Source organism: Scomber japonicus, chromosome 24 (genome assembly GCF_027409825.1).
Source record: "Scomber japonicus isolate fScoJap1 chromosome 24, fScoJap1.pri, whole genome shotgun sequence".
Classification (NCBI taxonomy): domain Eukaryota; kingdom Metazoa; phylum Chordata; class Actinopteri; order Scombriformes; family Scombridae; genus Scomber; species Scomber japonicus.
In genome coordinates, this window is record NC_070601.1 from 7,794,914 (window position 1) to 7,815,932 (window position 21,019).

At 39.7% G+C, this 21,019-nt stretch overlaps 3 protein-coding genes across 5 annotated transcripts in view; 1 reads left to right on the forward strand and 2 right to left on the reverse strand.

The window, feature by feature from the left end:
* Window positions 1-378: 378 nt before the first annotated feature.
* On the reverse strand, window positions 379-8,428 carry arl13b (ADP-ribosylation factor-like 13b). 3 transcript variants are annotated; one of them, XM_053314701.1, is made up of 10 exons: window positions 8,262-8,428; window positions 5,917-5,987; window positions 5,508-5,757; window positions 4,865-4,970; window positions 4,470-4,672; window positions 3,923-4,037; window positions 3,654-3,813; window positions 2,933-3,055; window positions 2,693-2,761; window positions 379-1,836 (listed from the first exon to the last, which is right to left on the reverse strand). In XM_053314701.1, exons 1-10 carry the CDS (start codon window positions 8,318-8,320, stop codon window positions 1,823-1,825), a joined length of 1,170 nt encoding a protein of 389 aa, XP_053170676.1. In that variant the 5' UTR covers window positions 8,321-8,428; the 3' UTR covers window positions 379-1,822. The 3 variants fall into 3 exon arrangements, with proteins under 3 accessions (XP_053170676.1, XP_053170675.1, XP_053170673.1); XM_053314700.1 differs by having other exon boundaries at window positions 379-1,977; XM_053314698.1 differs by lacking the exon at window positions 379-1,836 and having other exon boundaries at window positions 1,889-2,761.
* A 2,320-nt stretch (window positions 8,429-10,748) lies between these two features.
* On the forward strand, window positions 10,749-13,370 carry LOC128354471 (gamma-glutamylaminecyclotransferase-like). Its single transcript, XM_053314702.1, has 2 exons — window positions 10,749-10,810; window positions 12,874-13,370. Exon 2 carries the CDS (start codon window positions 12,900-12,902, stop codon window positions 13,368-13,370), a length of 471 nt encoding a protein of 156 aa, XP_053170677.1. The 5' UTR covers window positions 10,749-10,810; window positions 12,874-12,899.
* Window positions 13,371-14,522: 1,152 nt separating this feature from the next.
* LOC128354366 (FERM, ARHGEF and pleckstrin domain-containing protein 1-like) overlaps window positions 14,523-21,019 on the reverse strand; it is a 49,807-nt gene continuing 43,310 nt past the window's right edge. The window contains exons 18-27 of the mRNA XM_053314602.1: window positions 20,354-20,529; window positions 20,118-20,248; window positions 19,937-20,005; window positions 19,722-19,811; window positions 19,393-19,475; window positions 18,781-18,893; window positions 17,124-17,284; window positions 16,126-16,233; window positions 15,851-16,002; window positions 14,523-15,643 (exon numbers count right to left, since the gene is read on the reverse strand). Coding sequence (XP_053170577.1) covers window positions 15,568-15,643; window positions 15,851-16,002; window positions 16,126-16,233; window positions 17,124-17,284; window positions 18,781-18,893; window positions 19,393-19,475; window positions 19,722-19,811; window positions 19,937-20,005; window positions 20,118-20,248; window positions 20,354-20,529 — 1,159 coding nt within the window. The 3' untranslated portion in view covers window positions 14,523-15,567. The remainder of the gene's footprint in view (window positions 15,644-15,850; window positions 16,003-16,125; window positions 16,234-17,123; window positions 17,285-18,780; window positions 18,894-19,392; window positions 19,476-19,721; window positions 19,812-19,936; window positions 20,006-20,117; window positions 20,249-20,353; window positions 20,530-21,019) is intronic.

Sequence of the window (21,019 nt, forward strand, 5' to 3'; positions counted from 1 at the left end):
TGCCCAGCAGAGCTGAAAAAAGGTGCAAATTGTCAGCCACGTCTTAGAAAATAATGGCATATTTCAAAAATTGACCAGCCTGCTGTGCATAATTATGGTTGCTAAACTATGAGTGGACAACAGCTGTTTGAGGGCACGAGTTTAGCAAACTATGCAGCGACTTTAACTGTAGTTGTTAGATTATAAAACCTGATTACAATCCAGCAACTTTAAGAATCATTACCTGAAGTAATGATTCAAGCAATCAAGAAGTGATAAACACCCACAGGTAAGCCAAAAATAAAAAAGCAAAGAGCATCAAACATTTCCAACCTGTTGCGAACACAAAGACAAAAACACAAACAGATTCGATTCCGTTAAGAATATATTTAAAACATCTTTAATTGTGCGGTTATAAAATTCAAACTGCGTAGAAAAAATATTTTTCTTAAACATCTAGCTCATTAACAAGAGAGTGAGTGTTGTACTATATATTTGAGATACAGTAATGCAGTTTTAAAGTGATATTTCACTTTTTGACTTTTGCGACACATCATTCTCATGTGCTCTGACCCAATATGGGCTGTTCCAGGTGTAGTGATACTGTCTCCTCCCTCATCATCCCACTGCGGACTCTTCTAACGCACACCAAAAAAAAGAAACTTAACTGGGGCAATGGAGTGGTTCCAAGTTGTTGTTTGTGTTTGTGCTTTTTGAGATGCAATTTCAGCTATTTCCAAAGTGGGGAATGGTTGCAGAAGATGAGCCAGGAGAGCTAGAACAACAACAGTGCTGGCACACCTCAGGGCCACCTGAGAGGCAGCAAGTCTGAGGCTGATTGTCGCCTCCAGAGAAATATCACTTTAAAAACAGATGCACAGTGTAAACAGCTGAACATGTACAAAATATGTAGCCCTGTAGACAAATAAAGACAAATAGATTCTCATATGTTTACATTTTAAAACAATAAATAAAGATCCTTTATGACGCTGTGTGACAAAGGCCACACATTGTTCCCTATTACAGCTTTAAAAAGTTTTTTTTTTCTTTTTTCATGGCCATAAAACCTTTACGGTATATAAGTGAAATGTCAAGACATAGCATTAGTAAAATTGACCAATTAACAACCATGATGTAGTGTTTTTCATGTGCGCCCACACTTCACCTGTTTCACCTTAGAGGACAATTCAAGGAATGACTCAACGCTGTTGTAAAAAAAAAAAAAAAAAAAAACCTGGAAAACTGCTTTCCACTTTTAAAAAACCACACACACATACACACAAAAAACGATCAAATTTAAAGCACTCATCTGTGAAAAGCCACTTAAATCCTCTACCTCTTCATCCATATCCTGATAAATCATATTTGTCTGCTTTACACCTTTGTTTACACTACAAAACTGAAGGTGCAAAAGCAAATGTGAAAATACAAGTGTCATTTTAATGGCGGTGTGTGTACAGATCCATTATTCAGAAACATACACATCTTTGAGGTTATTATATACTGGACATATTTACATTCGTTGTCAGTTAAAAGCAGGTGGACACAATTGACTAACACTGATATTAACCAAAAAACAACAACAAAAAAACACAAAGTTTCAGCCTATAGTAGCAGAAAGAGTTCAGCACTAAATGTGCTTTTTTTTTGTGAAGTGAAGACAGAACCTGACAGACTGTTCAGGCAGGCTCCATGTTTCACACTGAACTGTGTCAGTCTGTGAAACCGTACAATATTACGGCCTCTGAGCAAGGACTTCGTTTCCCATGTTGCTCCTCTGTCACGCTCGCGGGCTGCCGTATCCCCCGTCTCCGCTGCGGTGTCTTTGTGTGTGTTTGGTTGTCTACACACCGCTCGCTTGAGACAGAAAGCAAAAAAAAGGGGAAAGCCGTGATTGAAGGACCTCAATCAGTAAATGAGGTTAAAGAATGATGTTGTGAGTGTCGCCGTTAGGCCGCGGCCTATTCGCGACAGGCGGCAGCGGCTTCTTGTAAAAGTCTGCGAAAGGGGAGGAGGAAAAAAAAGGGTTGACTGCGTTAGTTAAACTACATCCACTACACTGAGCCCTGGAATAAATAAATAAAAATCATTCAATTTATTTCAAACTTAAAGCAACAAGAGAAAGACATGAGGTGTGGAAGATGCTGCTGCACAGAGGTGGATGAGAGAAAAACATGGATGAGCACACAGACAAGCCTTTGAGTTGATTAAGACGTCTGCCGCCATGAAGGATCCACACACATTCAAACACATGCCTGGTGAAGAGGAAGGAGAGGGAAAGAAACAGTGATGTGATACTAATTAACAGTCAACACACACACCTCGAAGCAGACAGAGTTCAGTGTTTGCTCTGCTGCAACGCCGACCACACTGAGAAATGTACCACTGCTGCTGCTGGGAAACAAACAAGTCTGCATGACTTCACTCTTACAAACAGAAATGTCTATTTTTTTATGATAAACTTTCCAATTAAAACATTTTGAACGGCAGCGCGTGCCAGAGCTGATTGAATAATTAGGCGTCTACTGTGAAGAGGAAACACTGACTCACTGCCGTGACAGTTAGTGAACGAGTTAATCTGCACTTAAGCCTGTGTTAGTGAGAATGTTAATGGATGATTTGGCGATATAACAAAAGGAGGTAATGCATGAAATGAGATGGCAGACGGATTGGAGAGGGATGAAACACGAAAGGACGTCAGACGCGGTTTTACCAGAATGTTTCGAGTCCCCGAGTGGCTCGAGTTTTGGCAGCCTAGAAGCTTTGGGTGTGGCCCATCCGACTACAAGAAAGAAAACATAGGGAGGAGATTTGTTAATATAAATGTGAAAATCTGACGTGATGCCCAGGCTGCCTCCTCGCACCAGCAGCAGAATCCACACAGTCGATTCAAGCAGGATCAATCAAAGTTGTGTTAAAAGCATTCACAGCTCATGATGATACACAGACTGACCTGGAGGGGGAGGAGGGGTGGGGCTCTCTGCTGGCGCGTCCTCTGTCCTCAGCGGGTCCACCCGGTGCTTCCTCTTCAGGTGCAGCTTCCTCGTCTTCTTCTTGCTTTGCTCGCCTGTTGTGCCTGCGAGAGATGAGGAGACATTTTGGATGTACATTCCCCTAAATGAAGCCTCTCTACAGTCATGTTCAAATGTGATCACACGATTAATGGACTCGAGCAACTTTCAACTATTGCCATCTTTTTTCATCCCTTAATTCATTGTGCGATCAGGCTCTTAATGTGTAATTATCTGTATCGGATATTCTCCGAGCTTGGTGAAAGAACACAGGGTGAATATCAAGGAGTTAACTTGACTAGATGTCTCTTTAAAAATGTAAAATATCTCAAACAAATATTCGTTGAAGTCGCTGGGCGTTTGTTTAATCATTTGCTTTCAAAGTTGAAACCAGATTCAATATCTTTGCGAGGCTCTGACTTTCTTCTCGTGGTGCAAAGATGAAACCACAAGTTGCCGGCAAAGGATCTTCAAAGGTGCCCGCTGCCCTCACATCTTTAATTTTTACATCATTTTAAAATAAACATGTTGGCACCAAGCTGATTTTACACACAGCTACTGAACTATTTGCCGAAGCTATTCTGAGTTGTTACTTCAAAATTGTATTTACACATGAACTAAACTAAAATGTCTGGGGTGATTTAAGGATCTTAACACACTCACCTGAGCTGGCATTCTCTGGCGTTTGTCTCGTGTCATCTGGCTCGTCGTTGTCCTCCTCCTCGTAGTCCTCTTCCTCTTGATCAGCATCAGCCTTCAAACTGTTGGTCCGGTCCTCCTGCGGCTCTTTTTGCCTCTTTCTCTCCTTTTCTTTATCCTCGTTCTGGGTGCACCATGAAGGCCAAAATTAAAATTAAAAACAGGGCTTAAATAGAAAAAACATAAAGAAGTTTCAAAGATGATCTCTGTGTCTGTACGCAGTCGTTACACACCTCGGATACGACGTTTCCGATTGGCTGGAAGGGGCTGGGCATGTTCTCGTCGTCGGGCTCCTCTTCCTGGATCTGCCTGCCCTCCTGTTCTGCCTCTTCCCGCTCCTGCCTCTCTCTGTGAACAGAATGAGATGTTAACCTTTTGGCATAATGATACACTTCTCCCTCGGTGACAGGGGGCAAATATAATTCAAGGGTGCATTTGTAAAAAATTGGTATTTTGTGGTATTCAGTGGGAGTTTGCACTTTTGTAATAAAAGCCACATTTGATTTTTACTGCAGTCTAAGAAAGCGAGGACAAATGTATTTTTGAAGGTGCACACTTTTGACATTTCCTCTGCTCCCTTATTTCATTCCACTCTGACAATCTTCTTTCTAATTTATCTTCCTATAAAAAATACATTTCTCTCCGTATCTTCCTTCTCTGTATTCCACTTAGTCGTTCAAATAATGTTGTTTACCATCAGGACAGAAGCTAAGAAAGTTTTACAGTCAAGGTTAAGTTGTGTTTCCTCCCCGTCACACTCCATCACCCCCCTGTCCTCACCTCTCCTCTCGTATCCGCCGCACCCTCTCTGCCCTCTCCTTCTTGTCTTGCTCCTCCTGAGCCTGCTGCTCGGCCGTGTCCTTCTGCACGCGCTCGGTAATGGCCTCGTAGTCTTTGGCAATGTTGCTGAGGAGCCAGTTCAGGCCCTTCTTGATGGACTTGTCGACCTTCTTGCCGTAGCCTAGCACTGCAGAGCACGGCTCCTGGAATAGGGATATAAATCAAGAGATGGAGCTTTAAAAGTCCTTCAATTCTGCACGTCTCTTACAATAAAGAAAAAGAGCCAATTGCTCTCAAAAATAAACCTTGCTGTTTTGCTTTCTATACAAGGGTGAAACTACAGTTGCCCTTAATGTCACTCAATGCCGGTCCACAACAGGTGCAGAGACACTTACGATCTGACAGAGACACTTGTTCTCGTTAACAAGCTTCTCTAACGACAGGTTCTCGATGATGTCTGCTTCAGCCAGCGCTCCCTCTTGGTCTTGTTTGTTGGCGAGCCTGAAAGCAGAGAGGGAAAACAAAAAGAAGTGAGTTACTGCAGTTGTGAAATGGGGGGAAAAAAAGGTTGTAATTCAAGCTAAATAAATAAAACTGTACTTTTCCTAGACTGGACTGGCTCCTAGCTTTAAGTACAGTGATCATATTCAATCTTTGCAGTTATAGTGGTTGAAATATCTGATGGAAATCTTATGGAAATGTGATTCTGCTCTGAATGTAGAGTTTTGATTTGACTACATTCTGCATACCTGAAGAAATACTTTAAAAACTCTTAGTGCCCTAACCTGTGGTTTGTGTCCTGATTACTGATTGGGCCGATGCATCCATGAATCAACCTGCAGTGTGCATTATTCAGCAGCTAATTGGACTGAGGTCTCCGATGTTTAGCCTGGGCAATTTCTTTATTATCTCCTCATCTTTTATACTTTCCCTGCTGTATCTCTGAGGGTCAAAGGCCTTTTTTTCTCTTACAGTTTGAACATACTGTACAACTTCTTGACGCAGCATGTAAATGGAGATAAAAGTATGATCGCTCACACTAGTACTGGTTTGCCAGCGATGCGCGGGTGCTGGAGGACCTCGGCCATTGTCTCCCGTGTCTCCTGGATCCGCTGCACGTCGCTGGAGTCCACCACAAACACCACGCCGTGCGACTCCGAGTAGTAGTTCTTCCAGATGCCGCGGATTCTCTTCCCACCGCCTAGGTCGAAGATGGTCACCTCGAACTTGCCCTGCTTCAGGTCGACTTTGGAAAAACCGACTGTTGGGGCCACGTCCTGGGGATTATCTAAGGGACAAAAAATAGCAAACATGAATCAGCTTAGCAGAGAAAGCAGTCTGTGATGTTAATAAAATATTTAGCACAACTTTTGCTGCACAATTTATTATGTTTCAGCATTTTAAAGGTGGACAAAAATCAGAAAAAAGTGTAACAAACAGTCCTAACCTCCTTGGATTCCTCGTACTGTGGCGGTCTTCCCTGCGTTATCCAGTCCCACCATCACCAGAGTCACTTTCCTGTAAGATAATAAAGTACAAAATGAATACAGATGAAGCACAGTGCCCAGACATCCCTGCTCAGAGATATGGTCCAGGCCTGTTAACAAAGGACAAAAGGAGAGACAGCGGTTGGTTTATGGCACCGTGACTGAGCCAGAGGAACACACTGGCATTATCTCTCGTGACGCATTTGGGTGCACATAAGCCAATTAATAATCTGAATGACCAATGTAATCAGAATTTGATAGGCGTGAGTGAGTGAGTGAGTAGGCGATTATCAGCTGATTGCAACTACCTAACTATATTTACCCTATTGATGTAGCTCAAAATGCAACATTAGTGCTGATCAAATATCATTTTTACTATTAACATGAAGCCAAATTGATTAAATTGATTGTCTATATTCATTTTCCCTGAGAAGATATAATTGTTTATACATTTCTATTAAACAAATAATCTAAAATTGACATTAGCCAGTCTGATTAAAACACTCTCAGCTATAGTCATCATCTCTAAAAAACAAACAAAAAAACCTGTTTGTGTGTCCCGTGCAGACACACAGGAGTGGACACACACTCAGAGAGCTCTGCAGCTTTGTTTGCACACATTTGAGCTGCAAGTTACAACAGACACCACAAAGTTGTTCAAAATGATCCAGAAATACTACTTATTCAAATTATTGTGGTTTGCACCATCATTTGCTACACTTATGCTAAAACCTGAGACTTTATCACAATTTGATTTCATGCATCCTTGATTATTCTGTCCAAAATACATATGAAGATGTTGAAGGTTTAAATATCATTTTACAATATAGAGTTTGGAGCCACTTTAAGACTGGATCCTTTAGGTCATTTTTCACCTTTTAACTCATGATGTTTATATTCTAGTTATGACAGCATCTTGCAAATTTAGACATTTGGATAAATATTCACACACATAAACACAACAGTAAACAAAGAAAAGATCTGAATCCACTGAATACACAATGAAAAACACCAAAGACCACAATGACCTAGAACCAGACGCACTCTGGAGTCATCCAGGACACGACCCACTTTTGTCTCGTGGCTCCATACTTAACTTTTAAACTTTCGGCGGAACGACATCAAGCGCACAATCCATCTAACTGTCCTCTGGAGCCAGTGGGCTTTCATCAGGGTAGTCTCTTGATATAAACTCTCCAAAAAAAAAAAGGTGCAATACTGACTGGCTGGCTCCCCTGTCCGCTAACCCATCACCTTCTGTCTGCAGCACAGCATTACAAACCCAGCGCAGCAAACAGGCCAAGACAGAAAGACCCACTGAACAGACCTGGCTGTGGGATTAGGTAAGGATTTCTGCCTAAATCCAAAGGATCAGATGCCTCACAAGTATCACGTGGGTTAAGCACTCACAGTTACGTTTTTGCTCTCTTCAGTCATTTAAGGCCTTTCAGAAATAAAAGAAATACACTGGAGAGCTGAGGACATGTCAATAAAGAGCACAGAATAGCAAAGGAACACTGTATGATTTCTGATTTCTTTGAAAGTTAACGGCTGAAATAATATCTTCATTATATCAGTGTGCTGGTTATTTCCTCTATAAGCAATTGGTTGTTTGTTCTATAAAATGTCAGATAATGGTGAAAACACTTTCCAAAAGTCTACAGAGATGTCTTCAAATGTCTAGTTTTGTTTGAAACAGTCCAAAACCCCAAAATATTTACTTTGCAATGAAATAAATAAGAAAAAAAGCAGCAAATCCTTAAATTTAAGAGGCTGGAATGTTTGGCTTTTTTTTGTGTGAAAATGTAATTTAATGATAAACTTATTATCACAATAGTTGCTGATTATTTTTCTGTCAACTGACTTGTTGTTTCCGCTCTGTTAATATCTGTAAATGGGTAAAATAGTCCAATACATATGTTTTTTTTAAATAAATCACGGCCATTGTAATAAAAAGGCAAACATGCAGAGAGTGCTTTCTGTTTATTTATGTGGCTGTGATGATTCAAGACAGCTAAAATATGAGCTGTCCTGTCATATTTGTTCACCACGAGGTATATAACAAAATGAAGGTTTAAAAATCTACCTATTGAACTTTTCTGTGATTGAAGATAATTGTATTTCTCTGTGTAAAAACACTAATGGATTACAATGAGTTTACCTGTTTCCAACTATCAGCTAAAACCTCAACTTTCCCAAAACTAATGGCACAATTTAAACAAGAGCTATTAAAAAAAAGTTTCAGAGTAATAATAATAATAACAATAATGACACAATTTGTGATTCGTGAGATCTTCTGACTTACCTTGCAGGCTCTCGCCAGCGTTTCAGCCAGTTACAGCAGTTCGCCATCAGGCTAAACATCGCAATCCGAGAGAGGAGAGATGACTTCAAGTGTTCATCTAGCCAGAAGCGTCTCAACACTTTCCAGCCCTGATTAGTGGCGACAACTAGCCGATTTCCTCTAACTTAACTACAGTTACATGGCGAGCAAACGCCTTGCCAAACGCATTGCCAGCTCTTAAAACTAACTATTAAAGCGCCTGTTGAATGTTATATGCGCACACGTTATTTGAGTTGACATCAATTTTCAAAAAAAAAAAAAAAAAAAAGCCCAATACGTGTCCCGTTATCTGATGTGTTAGCTTATCTAGTTAGCCTAGCGGTGACGGCAGCCCTTTAACTCGTTTGGTTTTCAGCACACAACAGGCCACACGTCAAGTTACTGTCTGGAATATTTTTTTAAAACCGTGAACTATAATATGTTGTCATAAATAAATAAACAGGTATCGCTCACGAAGCTTTAGCTACTTAGCTGGTTTATGGCTCTGCCCGCTTTGTTTACGTCGTCTTTTCTGCTGCTAGGCTGCGGGCGTGCTGACGTCATCTCCCGTAATCAACAAATCTGCGTCGTTTTAGTCCAGATTGACCACTGCTGGGAAAGAGCGCCCCCTGACATAAATCAGTGCTCATATGGACATTGAAAGAAGTTTTCTTTGCTGTCATCATTCCTCCTGTTCATACTGGCTGTTAAAAGATCTCCTCCAAATGCGCTGTTTTAAGACACATTTGGTAGGACCTGCTTTTTATCTATTAGCTACTGTACCTAACTCATTATCATCATTATCAACAACATCATTGATATTATATGTTTATATGTCATGGTGCATATTTGCTGTCTTCCAAATCAATGCCGCTATAATCAGTGCTGATATATGACTTTAACTGTATTATCCACTAAAAAAAGTTGTCAGCATATGACACACACACACACACACACACACACACACACACACACACACACACACACACACACACACACACACACACACACACACACACAGAATCATATAGAGCATTTGGAAAAGCACCAAAAAAACTAAGTGTACAAATTGTGTGGATAAAAACTCAAAGTAAAGACTGAAAAGTTGTTTTTTATTCATGAAATAGTCCCATAGCAGCAAGTATGTCTGTAAATGTCTTGAAATGAGAGAGAACACTGAACATGCACACATTTATAATACTATATCATTTGAACTCCCTTCATTTTAGCCTCAAGTATGATTTTAAATATAGTTTTGGAACAATTGTTTGTTCCATACCACTGAACTGAACTGTCTTGAACCGAGAAGGAGAGAATGACACACTCAGCCACAGAGGCTGTGTTTACTTCACTTATTGCTTCACCAGAATCAGTGAATTTCCTCCTCTCTACTCTAGTGAAAGGTACTACATTAGAAGACAGCAGCTCTCCTTGACTGAGTCTGCAGGCTATTTTGTTGTTAGATTGAGTATCAAGTGTCTGTTAAGGCAAAGATAGATGCACTTTAATTCCTGGCCTGACTTATTGTCGCTATTCATCTCAGCGAGTGCTCACAGGTGAGTCTGCAGCCAGAGCAGTGAGGCAGGATGAAGAATGACCGCCGGAGGAAATATTACCTCCTCCTCAGACAACTTGAGCTAAGTTTTTATGAGATGTATCTGCTGGTCTCATTGCAATCATCTTTATTTGTTTACTGGGATCTAGTGTGAGTGTAGAAGATGACTAGACAGACAGTAATGAGGCCGTTGTCCTTTTGGCTCCAATTTAAAGAGCAGCTGAACTCATGACTGAAGTCTAAAGCCTTTAATGTAATTATTTTCAATGTTTTGATTCTATGACAATATTATTACTGAATAGTCTCTGTTGGTAATACATCAATAATTTATTATTTATTTCAGTGAACGCTCACAAGGCAAGGCAAGTTTATTTGTATAGCACAATTCATACACTGGGTAATTCAAAGTGCTTTACAGAAGCTGGAAACACATTTTAAAAAGTAGAACGTATAAACATTATTTATTAGTCACAACCGGTCACAACTCAACATGTCACTACAATATTTTATCAGCCGTTTTTTGTTAGTATAATTGCTACAATATTTTTTTCACTCAGAAATTCAGTAATACACATTAAAACTGTCATAAAATGTTTTTCCCACTTCATTACTTTTCTACAAAATCTCGAGCCTTCTTTAGGATAAATGATTTAATTCCTAATTTCAAATATTTTCTCGGGGTTAAGTGATATTTCTGCTCAGTTAACATTAATTATAACTATAATTGAGGTGTTTTTAGACTAATTACAACACAATGTTAGACTAATTTGATATTTAAAAAATAAAAAATAAACCATCTTCATCGTCACTTTGGTGCCATCTGTTGGCTCCCATTTCAAGTTTTACTGCGCATGCGTCAACACTTCCTCAACCGGTTTCTCAATGTGGTTTGGTCGGATCATCGGATCCATTCATTTCTTCAAACAGACGAAGTTAGTGAACAGGACTCTCATCAATCATCTCCACCTCACTTCAGGTACGACTGTGCTCCTGCGGCTACATTTTGAAGCCGTGTTTTACATTGTTATACATATATTATTTAGATTTTATGAGAGAGACTTTACTTGTCACTGTAGACATGCAACGAAATTATGTTTGACAAGCAGCAATAGAAAACATGATAAAAACAAGACAACAAGTTTAACAAGATACTGCACAAGTTAGATAGTTAAACACATTACAGGGACATGTGCATAGACGTATATCTGTATATATAATACATTCAAATGTATAATGAATGGCAGATAAACAGTGACAGTGCAGTATGAGGGACCTGCAGGATGAATGAGGAACACAAGCATCATAAAGCACTTCCTAAACGGCGTTGCCCACTAGTAGCTACTGCAGGGTTATAAGCTTATTTAGGGCATGGATATGCAATATGGAATATATCAAATATCACGATATTTCTGACTGCACATACCTCGATATCAATACTGCAACACTATTATAGAGATGATTATTTGTGCATTTGCCAAATATTTATGAGGTTTTTAATTAATAGTCATCAGTAATGCGGATATAGGTAATGACTTAGTGAGTAAAGGCAAATAAAACAGCTAGATGAAAATGTCTGGTTAGTTTAGAAAATTGCATCAAATTACATCACTTTACTGTAATGCAGCTTTTTAGGCAAAACAAGACAAGTTAATTTACATATATAAATATAAAGGCAGAATGTAAAATATATGAAAAGACATTCAAATACGATTAAAAAGTGTTGAATTGGAAATAAAGATAAGATAAAATAGAGTAAGAAAGACAAAACCTCAAGTTTTGTTTAATAAAAGACAAACAGAAAAGTCTTCAGCCTTGATTTAAAAGAACTGAGACCTGCAGTTCAGATGTGTGGAGCATACAAACTGAATGCTGCTTCTTCATGCTTAGTTTTGACTTTGGGGACAGGAAGCAGACCTGTTCCCAGATCACATGAGAGGTCTGGATGGTTCACAACATAGCAGAAGATCAGGAATGTATTTTGGCCCTAAACCATTCAGCACTTTAGTATTTTAAAAGTGAAGCCAGTGTAAAGATCTGAGAACTGGAGTGATATGCTCCACTTTATTGGTCTTAGTGAGGACTCAAGCAGCAGGGAGACTTATAAAGAACCATTATAGTAGTCAAGTCTACTGAAGATAAATGCTTGGACAAGTTTTTTCCATTCCTTATGATATCTAGTCTTAAATCACCATATTGATATATCGATATATTGCCCAGCCCTAATGCAGTGTTTGTTATGCCAATCTCATGCATGCATACTGTATCATTGTGCAAACTCATCCTGCACTCACATTTTTTATGGTCTAATCAGCACAATGTCTTTTGAAGATTATTTAGGCCGTCACAGTGAATTCATTATTGAGCTGATCCAAAGTCCAAAGATCTTCAATGAGAGCGGGCCTGGAGGTCACAGAGACACGATTTTCAGTCACACATTGATAGAAAATGTATTATCTAGTTTCCCGCGGGGATGTTGTTGTGCTGCTGTAATAACTTACAAACCCTCAGATGAACTTTTAAGAGGCGGAAGCTTCTCCTTAATGTGACAGGAAAGTCGAGGCAGAGGCATTTTATTCATTCGTCTATATATCCGCATTCTTTCACATGTATGTCACCACCCACAGCCAAGAAAAAAAATCAACTTTTATCTCTTTATATAACCCAGTATTGAGCAGAAACTGTCAAAACAGTTCGATATAAAGTTACAGACATAAGATACTGAATATGAATATTGCAGAGTTTATTTCACACTGGGGTGTTTCTCAGCAACTCATGCTTTGCTTTCTTTCTAGGTCTATGTCTTTTTTTTGTTTTTGTTGTATCCCAAAAAAGGTGGTTGAGAAAAAGTTAAAATGTTTCTCTCCAAATGGCTGAAATGCATGTCAGGTTTGCAGATGTGCTGTCAAAGCAAAGTCTCTGAACATTTTCACACACCTTTAATAAATAACATAGGTTATTTAAAAAAAAACATGACTAGATTAGATTAATCATGTCTGATTGACATCTGACCCATAACAGTTCCACCTCATCTCATTTCAGAGGTGTTTCCGCCCCCCTGTGTCCACATGGCTAACGTCTTCGTCTATGGCACCCTGAAAAAGGGGCAGCCCAACTACTATCGTATGTTTGACAGCGCCAATGGAAAGACGGAGTTCCTCGCCTCAGCCTACACCATTCAGAAATACCCGTTGGTGATCGCCACTGAGAACAACATCCCTTTCCTCCTCAACATCCCCGGCCAGGGTCACCAAATCCAAGGTGAGATCTATAAAGTGGATGAGCAGATGCTGAAATTCCTGGATGATTTTGAGGGCATTCCCACCATGTACCAGCGGACTCTGATCAAAATGGAGGTGAAGGAATGGGTGGGACCAACAGAGGACGAGGAGAAGCCGTCACCTGGAAGCATCACAGAGGCTTTTGTGTACAGCACAACAACGTACAAGCCAGAGTGGATCTCGCTGCCCAGCTACGAGAGCTACGACTCATATGGGGATCACGGGCTCGAGTACGTCACCAGAGAAGCACGAGACTGATGTCACTCGCAGGATGAGATTAGTAGATCCTGAATAGATAGCATCCACAAAGATTACAAGCATCTCCATAGTACATAAGCCCCCTTTCTACCTCTGTACAAATCAGTGGTGCAGGTAATCATACTTGAATGCATGTTCTGTGTCTAAGATCTTAGGAATGACTTATTATGTATAGTCTGGTTCAATGTAGCTTCCTTTTCATGTGCTGAAATTGAAAGAAAACAAAAATGACATTATTAATTATCGAAGCAGTGAATCCTTGGAGGCAAGACTGTAATCAGCCATGAAACTTAAAAGTATAGGGAGATATTGCAATCAATAGTATTATTTCATTAAGAGAAAGGCTTCTGATTGTAATGTAAATGGTGACACTAAAGAGTACAGTCAATACTAATTTGCTAAAGTGCTATTTCTGTGACAGCATTCGGTCAACAAAACCTCTAAGGCATCAGAAACGGCACCACAATGCAGTAGATGTGAAAGAAAGCACTGCACTCAAAACATGCTTCATTTGACTTGAATTTGTTTCAATCGCTGGATTAACAGAATCATTAACAGCCTCTCTGGCACTTGACTAGTCAGTAGCCAACATTGATTCACAGCAGGCGAGATTACGGTCATACTGGACAGCAGCCTTTCTGTAACTGAAGCCGGGTGTTGCTGTGAAAGAAAATATAAGCTTGATCAGGTTTCCTTGCAGAGATATGGAGTCAGATTTATCACAGACCTGTGAAGCTACTGCCTCAGGCGTCTTTATTTCAAAACCACTTCTTAGAGCTACAATTTAAGCTCTGTAGATGCTGATATCATATCAAAGCTGTTAGAGGTGGCGTGCTGTGAGATTGGTCCACTGACGCATTTTGAAATTTCCCCAGCCTTAAATCTTGAAACCACAAAGGTTTGAATCAATGGGGAGATAAATCAGCTGATAGAACTTAACATTACTTAGATACACTTGTCAATGATGATTACCAATAAAAACTCCCTATAGCTCTACTTTTGCACCCGTGACTTTACATTATTTTTTATATATGTATATTTGAGTTTTCCATTGAAATACAATAGTTTATCTTGATTATTACTGATTTTGTCTTAACTTCATCCTGACTCTAGTGCTCATAAAAACAACAATAAAAACAAGTGAATGGTCTCATTTATTTCATATGAACACAATCTTTTCTCATCTTTATTTAAAATATTAAAATCCAGAAAACCTGGAGGGATACAGAAGAGAAAGATATTTGGCAATGAACCATTGAAATCTCTGTTGGCGTTTGGAAGCAGTTTTGAAGTCAGTTGTCTTTTTAAAATGAGAAAAAAAAACAAAAGGAGAAAAAGAGAAAAAAAGGAGAGTAGAACATTTCACAGTGTATCAAAGTATTGTACAAAAAGTTGCCTTAAAAAAGGAAAACAGATGTGTGTGTTGTAATTGTGTCCAAACTGGCATCACATTTACTCTAATTCAAATTATTTATAGATTGTCATACAAAAAAAAAAAAAAAGACTTGAGCGTGTTCACATGCCCACACTTCTCCACATTTAAGCAAATTATGTACATTATTGAATCCCTATCACAAATATGTCATCATACATGAATATTAAGAACATTACAAATCAAGGAAACATTACAGAGTGATGGGATGTGGTGCACAAACACGTGTCAGTGTCCTAAATACTTCTGGAAAATCTCTTTGTATTTCATTCAGGTTTATAAGAAAGATCAAATCCTCCTGACTGTAAACAGGTTAGGTCATTGGCGTGAATATTACTGTAAATCCATGTCAACATGTGTGCATGTGAACGTCACTCAATGGTGCAAACTTAAAGTCAGTTGGGAAAACGCTGCTACACAGACTCTGCTGCCAGTTCAGAGTAAAAAAAAAAAAAGTATAATTATTTATGAATGAACTGCCATCACAGACAGCTTGCCCCTAATCAGACACTAATGGTGCAGAAAGTGGCTTTAAGCAGTTTGTGTAGTAAGAAGGTGGATGCAGGAGGTGGAGGTGACCGAGGTGAAGTGGGAGGACCTCTGAGTGATGTGTAAAGAGGAAGTGAATCAGCTATTCAGAGGTATTAATTAGCACCTGCTGTCTGAAACACTATCATAAGAGTCTTTTCAGGTGTTTGTGCAGTCTGAAGTCTAGATCTTCACTCAGCCGAGCGTCTCTAAGGAGAGCCGAGGGCGTCGGTATCATCAGTAAAGATCTTTCCTAGTGCTCGGCAGGGAGCGGCTGGCGGAGCACGTGGCGCTGCGGATCACCTCCATCCACCTTGAGATGAGAAAAAATTAAAAGAACATAAAAAAAAACTTAGGTAAGTAATTTTACTGCCAAAAGCACTGAACTTTTCCACCCATTTTGAGTTATTTATTATACCGATGGTTTAAGGGTACCTACAGACTTGTCAGCAATGTCAACACTGTATTCAAATAAAACACGGGACAGATTAGATTAAGTTTGTAGAGCTAGACTCTGTACCTTTCAAACGTGTACTCGCTCTCCGATCTGAAGTAGTAGACGTGGGACTTAAAGTGAAGTTTGAAGACGTAGTCCTTGTGGATGTTCTCCGACTCAGATGGGACGGTGACAGAGTAGCCCAGCAGAGGAAGGCTGGCCAGAGGGTAGTCATCCTGCAGGCAGACCTCAATTAACATCTGTAACTGTTTAACTTGACTGACAAACTAATGTTACATTATTAAACCGGGGATAAACAGACACAGCAGCTCAAAAAAATCTACTAAAAAGTATCTAACCTGGTGCGACTTGTAGAAAAAGAGGCTGAAGTTGGTGAAGACCACCCAGAGTTTCTGCCAGCCGTTACTGTTCTTAAACTTCCTCAGCAGGTTACCTGACAACTGGTTCTGGAAACAAAGAAGAGGAGAGAAGACAGGAGGAAGAAAACCGATTCAAATAACACAAACACAGCTGATCCCATTATAACATTTAAAGGTAGAAAAAAGATGTTAAACTTGGTCTGGTTACAGCATTGATTCACACACAACATTCATGCAGAAGAAATATGATAGAGCTGCACATAACGATTTTTTCCAATATCAATTAATCTGATGATTATTTACTTAATTCATAGATGTTAGATTGTAAAATGTCAGAACATTTAGATTGTGGTCCTACAACATGAACTACATTCTGACATCCACTTTAAAATGGTTGTCTGGTTTGTGTGAGCAAGTTGTCATGACAGTGAGTATAGTTTAGGGGGAAAAAACATTAATTTAGGCTCAGAAAATAGTCTCTTTAACATTTAACTTGTTTGGCTAGGTTATGGTTTGTGGTGGATTTGGTACAGTCAGACCTCAGCTGTGACTATTACAGTACCTCTCTACTCCAGCAGGTGTCTCTAAAGGACAGGCTGTATATTCTGTACCAGCAAACCACAGAGAAGAAAGACTCGGACCCCTGAAGTCTGCCTCTGAAGGGCCTCATCAACTCACTGGCCGGACTACTGGCCTCAGCGTAGACAGACAGAGGGGGAAGTGAAGTGGACAGAGAGACAAATGGAGGTAAAGATGGAGAGAGGAAAGAAAAGGCCAAAAACACAGACATGAGAAGAAAAGTAAGACAAAGGACATTGACTCAATGTTCCTTTGCCTGTAAGGAAGAAGACCAGGACAGAAAGTACACACTGGACAAAAACAGACGACTGGACTCCACAGCTACAAGCTTCAGAGGAGAAACAGAGATGTGATGTTTAGACAGAAGGCGATTTAGAAACACAAACACAGTCTGGTACCTCCACAGCAACACTAAAGTCCACCATGGATACGCTAGTGTTGCGATGCCAGCAGACGTGCACGGTGGTGTTACCACGGTGACCCTGGCGCTCCAGAGATGAGCGCGAACCGCAGAGCTCCTCCTCAGACTCTTGCTCGGCTCCACCGTCCTCCGACAGCTCTGGAGAACAACAGGAGAGTTCAAATATAATATACTGCAGCCTTAAGAAAATTCACACATATTTATTATGCACATGTTACGTATTATACTCTGACTGGAGCTGTTTTATTGACATTTGGGTTTGTCAGTGTGCTAACTTTGTCTCTGCCAGTTGAGGCTGAATTATTTCTGCCTCTGGGAAATTTGGTAGTAAAAGGGGGAAAAACATAAAATGCTTTTCTTATTTTTACCAGCTGATGGGAAATTAAATAAAAAGTGTAATGCTTTGTACTTGGTTTAACACTCCATTACACAGGGGTTTTGGAGTTTGGTGTTTCAACTCCATTTCATTTTTATAGTCTACAATCATACATCTGTCTCACAGAGCTTTACAATCTGAACAGCAAACAATGTCTCAGATTCTTGATTTTGGTGAAATAGAAGTACTGTGAGAGTCTCGTATGCTATCTCGTGAAACTCAACACCTCATTGCTGATGGACAGTGTCGCTTTAAAGAAAGCTAAAAAACAATTACATTCACGACGGTTGTTGAAGAACTGGTTGTGGACTGATGCATCACATCACCAAACTTCTGGAGAAACAAGCTCCTGATGATTGCTTTGTTACGCACGGCTGACTAATGTTATGTGTAACTGGTTGCAGCTGGAGGTGAGCATTTCCAGTCTGCGCTGTTGGACACATTTGCACAAAAACATGGTTTGGGCTTCTGGCTTTGGCTTTTTTCTGGTCAGATTGCACTATTTATAGACATGCTGAACCTTTTATTGGACTTGTAACAACAATCTGGTTTTAACAGATATTATTTAGGACAGCTATAGCCTTGACATTCAGCATTACAAATCTGCTTGCTATTTTAGTGACTTTTATTGATTTCTGACAGCAAACAGACATATATAAAAACCGGGACACAAATTAAATCCTGACAGATGCATAAAATGTTAAGATTTAGTTCTTAAAAGTCTAAAAATGTGTACACAAGCAGAGCCAAAGAAGAAGAAGCTCTTTTGATTCTTTTGACAAAGAGCTGTGCCAAAATTGTGATCAAAGCAATTTCAATACAAACTGGGGGAAGAAAAAGAAGGAAAAAATACCCCTTTGTTATTACTTGTAAGCCAATACTCTTTAACAGTTTGAGTTTAAAATGTACATTAGGGGCGATTTAGCTGCAGGACAATGGAAACGTCAAACCAAAGGTCACCAGGCGGAGACTTCATTGAAGATGGTGACAGGTGTTTAAGATAAAGAATGAGAAGATGAAGAGGAGAGAGTGAGGTGCAGAGACTTCCATGTATCAGGTGACATTAAAAATATGATGAAAGGAAACCTGGAACAATTCATGAGGTGCAAAAAGCAGCCGTCTGTCTTGTCTAAGGGAAAAATCTAAAGAAGTAAAGGAGACTATAACTAAAGGGTCAGACAGAAACTTCTTCATTTTGTTATTGTGAGTGCCAAATTAGTGATTTATTTAAAAGGTTGTGATTTGAGCACAGACTCACTGTTGTCAGTGGGGCTGGTGGAGAGAAGGTCACTTTGAGGACTGCTGCTCTGCTCCGCCAGGTCGATTGCCATCCTGATGTCCTCCACCCACCGCTCCATCTCTGATGCACAGCTACACAGAGAGGAAGAAAGAGAGAAAGAGTTTTAATGCAGAACGGTTATGTAGCGGCATGCTATGGAAATAGTAACCTAAAATTTTCCAATGAAGTTAGAAATTAGAAAAGTACAAAATCTCTATTCGACAGCCACACATGAAACTTTTTAATCAGTGAATGAGTAACTGAATGGAAAATAGGTCACACAGTCCAAGTTAATTGGAGGACAACTGAACTGTGGCAGGGTTAGAGCAGAGTCCTGCAAAGAAGACAATTTATTTTTAATGAGGCTGACCTGTATTAATCTTTAAAACTGTTATTCTAAGACGCACATCACTTCCATTAAAAATGGATGATTTATGGTTTATTTGATCTCTTTGTTCATGTAATGCTTTCACTCTTTCCCTTCATTTTAAATGATTATGTTTACTGGAATTTTTTAACATCTTTGTTCAATTGTATCATTGTTATCTTCATTTTGAGTAAGTTCATGTTTTAATGTGTTTGGTTGCATACCTGGCAGCCACCACCACAGACTGGCGCTGTCCAAACAAGGTGAATGAGTGAGGGACTCCCCACTCCTCCTCACTTTCTCGGATCTGCAAATACACACAAACGTCATCAAAGCTTCAATACACACACAAATACCAGCCAAGGTTTTTTTCCCAGGATGTGCTGTGGAAAATATTTTTCATTTTAGCATCATAAGATGTGAAAACAAGCTTGGATTTCAAAATAAAGCACAATTTCAGAGAAAACCTAAAAGAGAAAATGACATTGATTTGGATTTTTTGGATACATTTTCAAATACAATCTAGTTTTTAAAAAAAGATGTCTTTATATACCGTCATGCCATATAGAGGCAGCTGGCCATGAATCTTGAACTGGTTGGACGGGGTCATCCCTCTACTGGTGTACAACAAGGAATCACTGAACTGGAGAGAAGACAAAGACATCAAAAGGGAGGAAGGAAAGAAGGGGCAGCCAGAAAAAAGCAGGGGTTACATTATTCCCATCACAAATATTAAACCCAGCTTGAAAAGTAGCTTCAATGTCATACCAGGAAGAACATTCTCTGCTGAAGGCCCTTCCCTGAGAGCTTGCTGAGACAACCGAGCCGGATAAATTCCTGTAAGTCAAACACAATCACAAAGAGTAACCATTAAAAGCATAGAAGTCACTCATACTAACAACATCAAGCTGTTTCCTGTCCTATGTTAAATAAAAATAAAGACTCTTACCCTCCCGGGTGAGGCAAGGTTGTCAATGCCGGTCAGATCTTTCTTCAGCTCCAGGAGCTTCTGAAAGTTCTCCATCTTCATCATGGTGCCTTGGAGCTGCAGCACCATCTCCGAAATGTCGGCCAGAGCAGCTGGAGAGGAAGGAACAGGGACAAATTCAAGTTAACACACTTTAATACTACACATGTGTGACTGAGGGAAGGTGGAGGTAGTAAAAAGAAAGGGCACACAATCACCTCTGGAGTCCCTGAAGTCATCGTGGGTGGGCGGGTAGTGCTTGCAGAGCCTCTCGAGGATGAGTTTGTAGTGCAGCAGGCGGTGGAGAGGCCTGAGGAGGAAGATGTTAAGGGGGAGGTAGCAGACCCTCTGCTGCTCAAACTCCCGACACACAGCCTCTGCCTTCCGACTGGACCTGAGGTGCAGAGAGGAGAGGTTAGGGTCTACTACTTGCTCTGTAAGTACTTTCTCTATTTAATATCAGTTTTCCCTTTTATTATTTGACTCCACCTGTTCTTACTAATAAAACCAACTTTTTTTTTAGCCACAACAAGCAAAAGAGAGCACATCACACCCATTTTAAAATCTTTACACTTGCTTCCCATCTCTTTTAGAATCGATTTTAAACATTTTATTTCTAGTTTACAAGGCCCTGAATGAGTTATCACCTCCACTACAGGATAGTATCTGACTGAAGTGTTACTTACACTCAGTTTTATTGCATTTTATTGCTTGTTTTGTTAAGTGCTTTAAATGCCTTTATGCAATTTATGTGAAGTAACTCAATCTGCAATTCATGTATGAAAGGAGACTTTATTGGGCTAATAACTGTCTGTCATATCTTTATTCAATAAACTGACATTGTGTCCCACCTAGCTCACTGTATTAAACATGGTATCCTTTAA

Bases quoted from the DNA above. Each gene is read 5' to 3' on its own strand.
- arl13b (XM_053314698.1), bottom strand. From the start codon at position 8,320: ATGTTTAGCCTGATGGCGAACTGCTGTAACTGGCTGAAACGCTGGCGA. The intron at 4,038-4,469 runs GTGAGGACAGGG...TTCTGTTCACAG, and splicing joins CGGCGGATACGAGAGGAGAG to AGAGAGGCAGGAGCGGGAAG. The intron at 2,762-2,932 runs GTCAGTCTGTGT...TCTTTCTTGTAG, and splicing joins CACCCCTCCTCCCCCTCCAG to TCGGATGGGCCACACCCAAA.
- LOC128354471 (XM_053314702.1), top strand. From the start codon at position 12,900: ATGGCTAACGTCTTCGTCTATGGCACCCTGAAAAAGGGGCAGCCCAAC.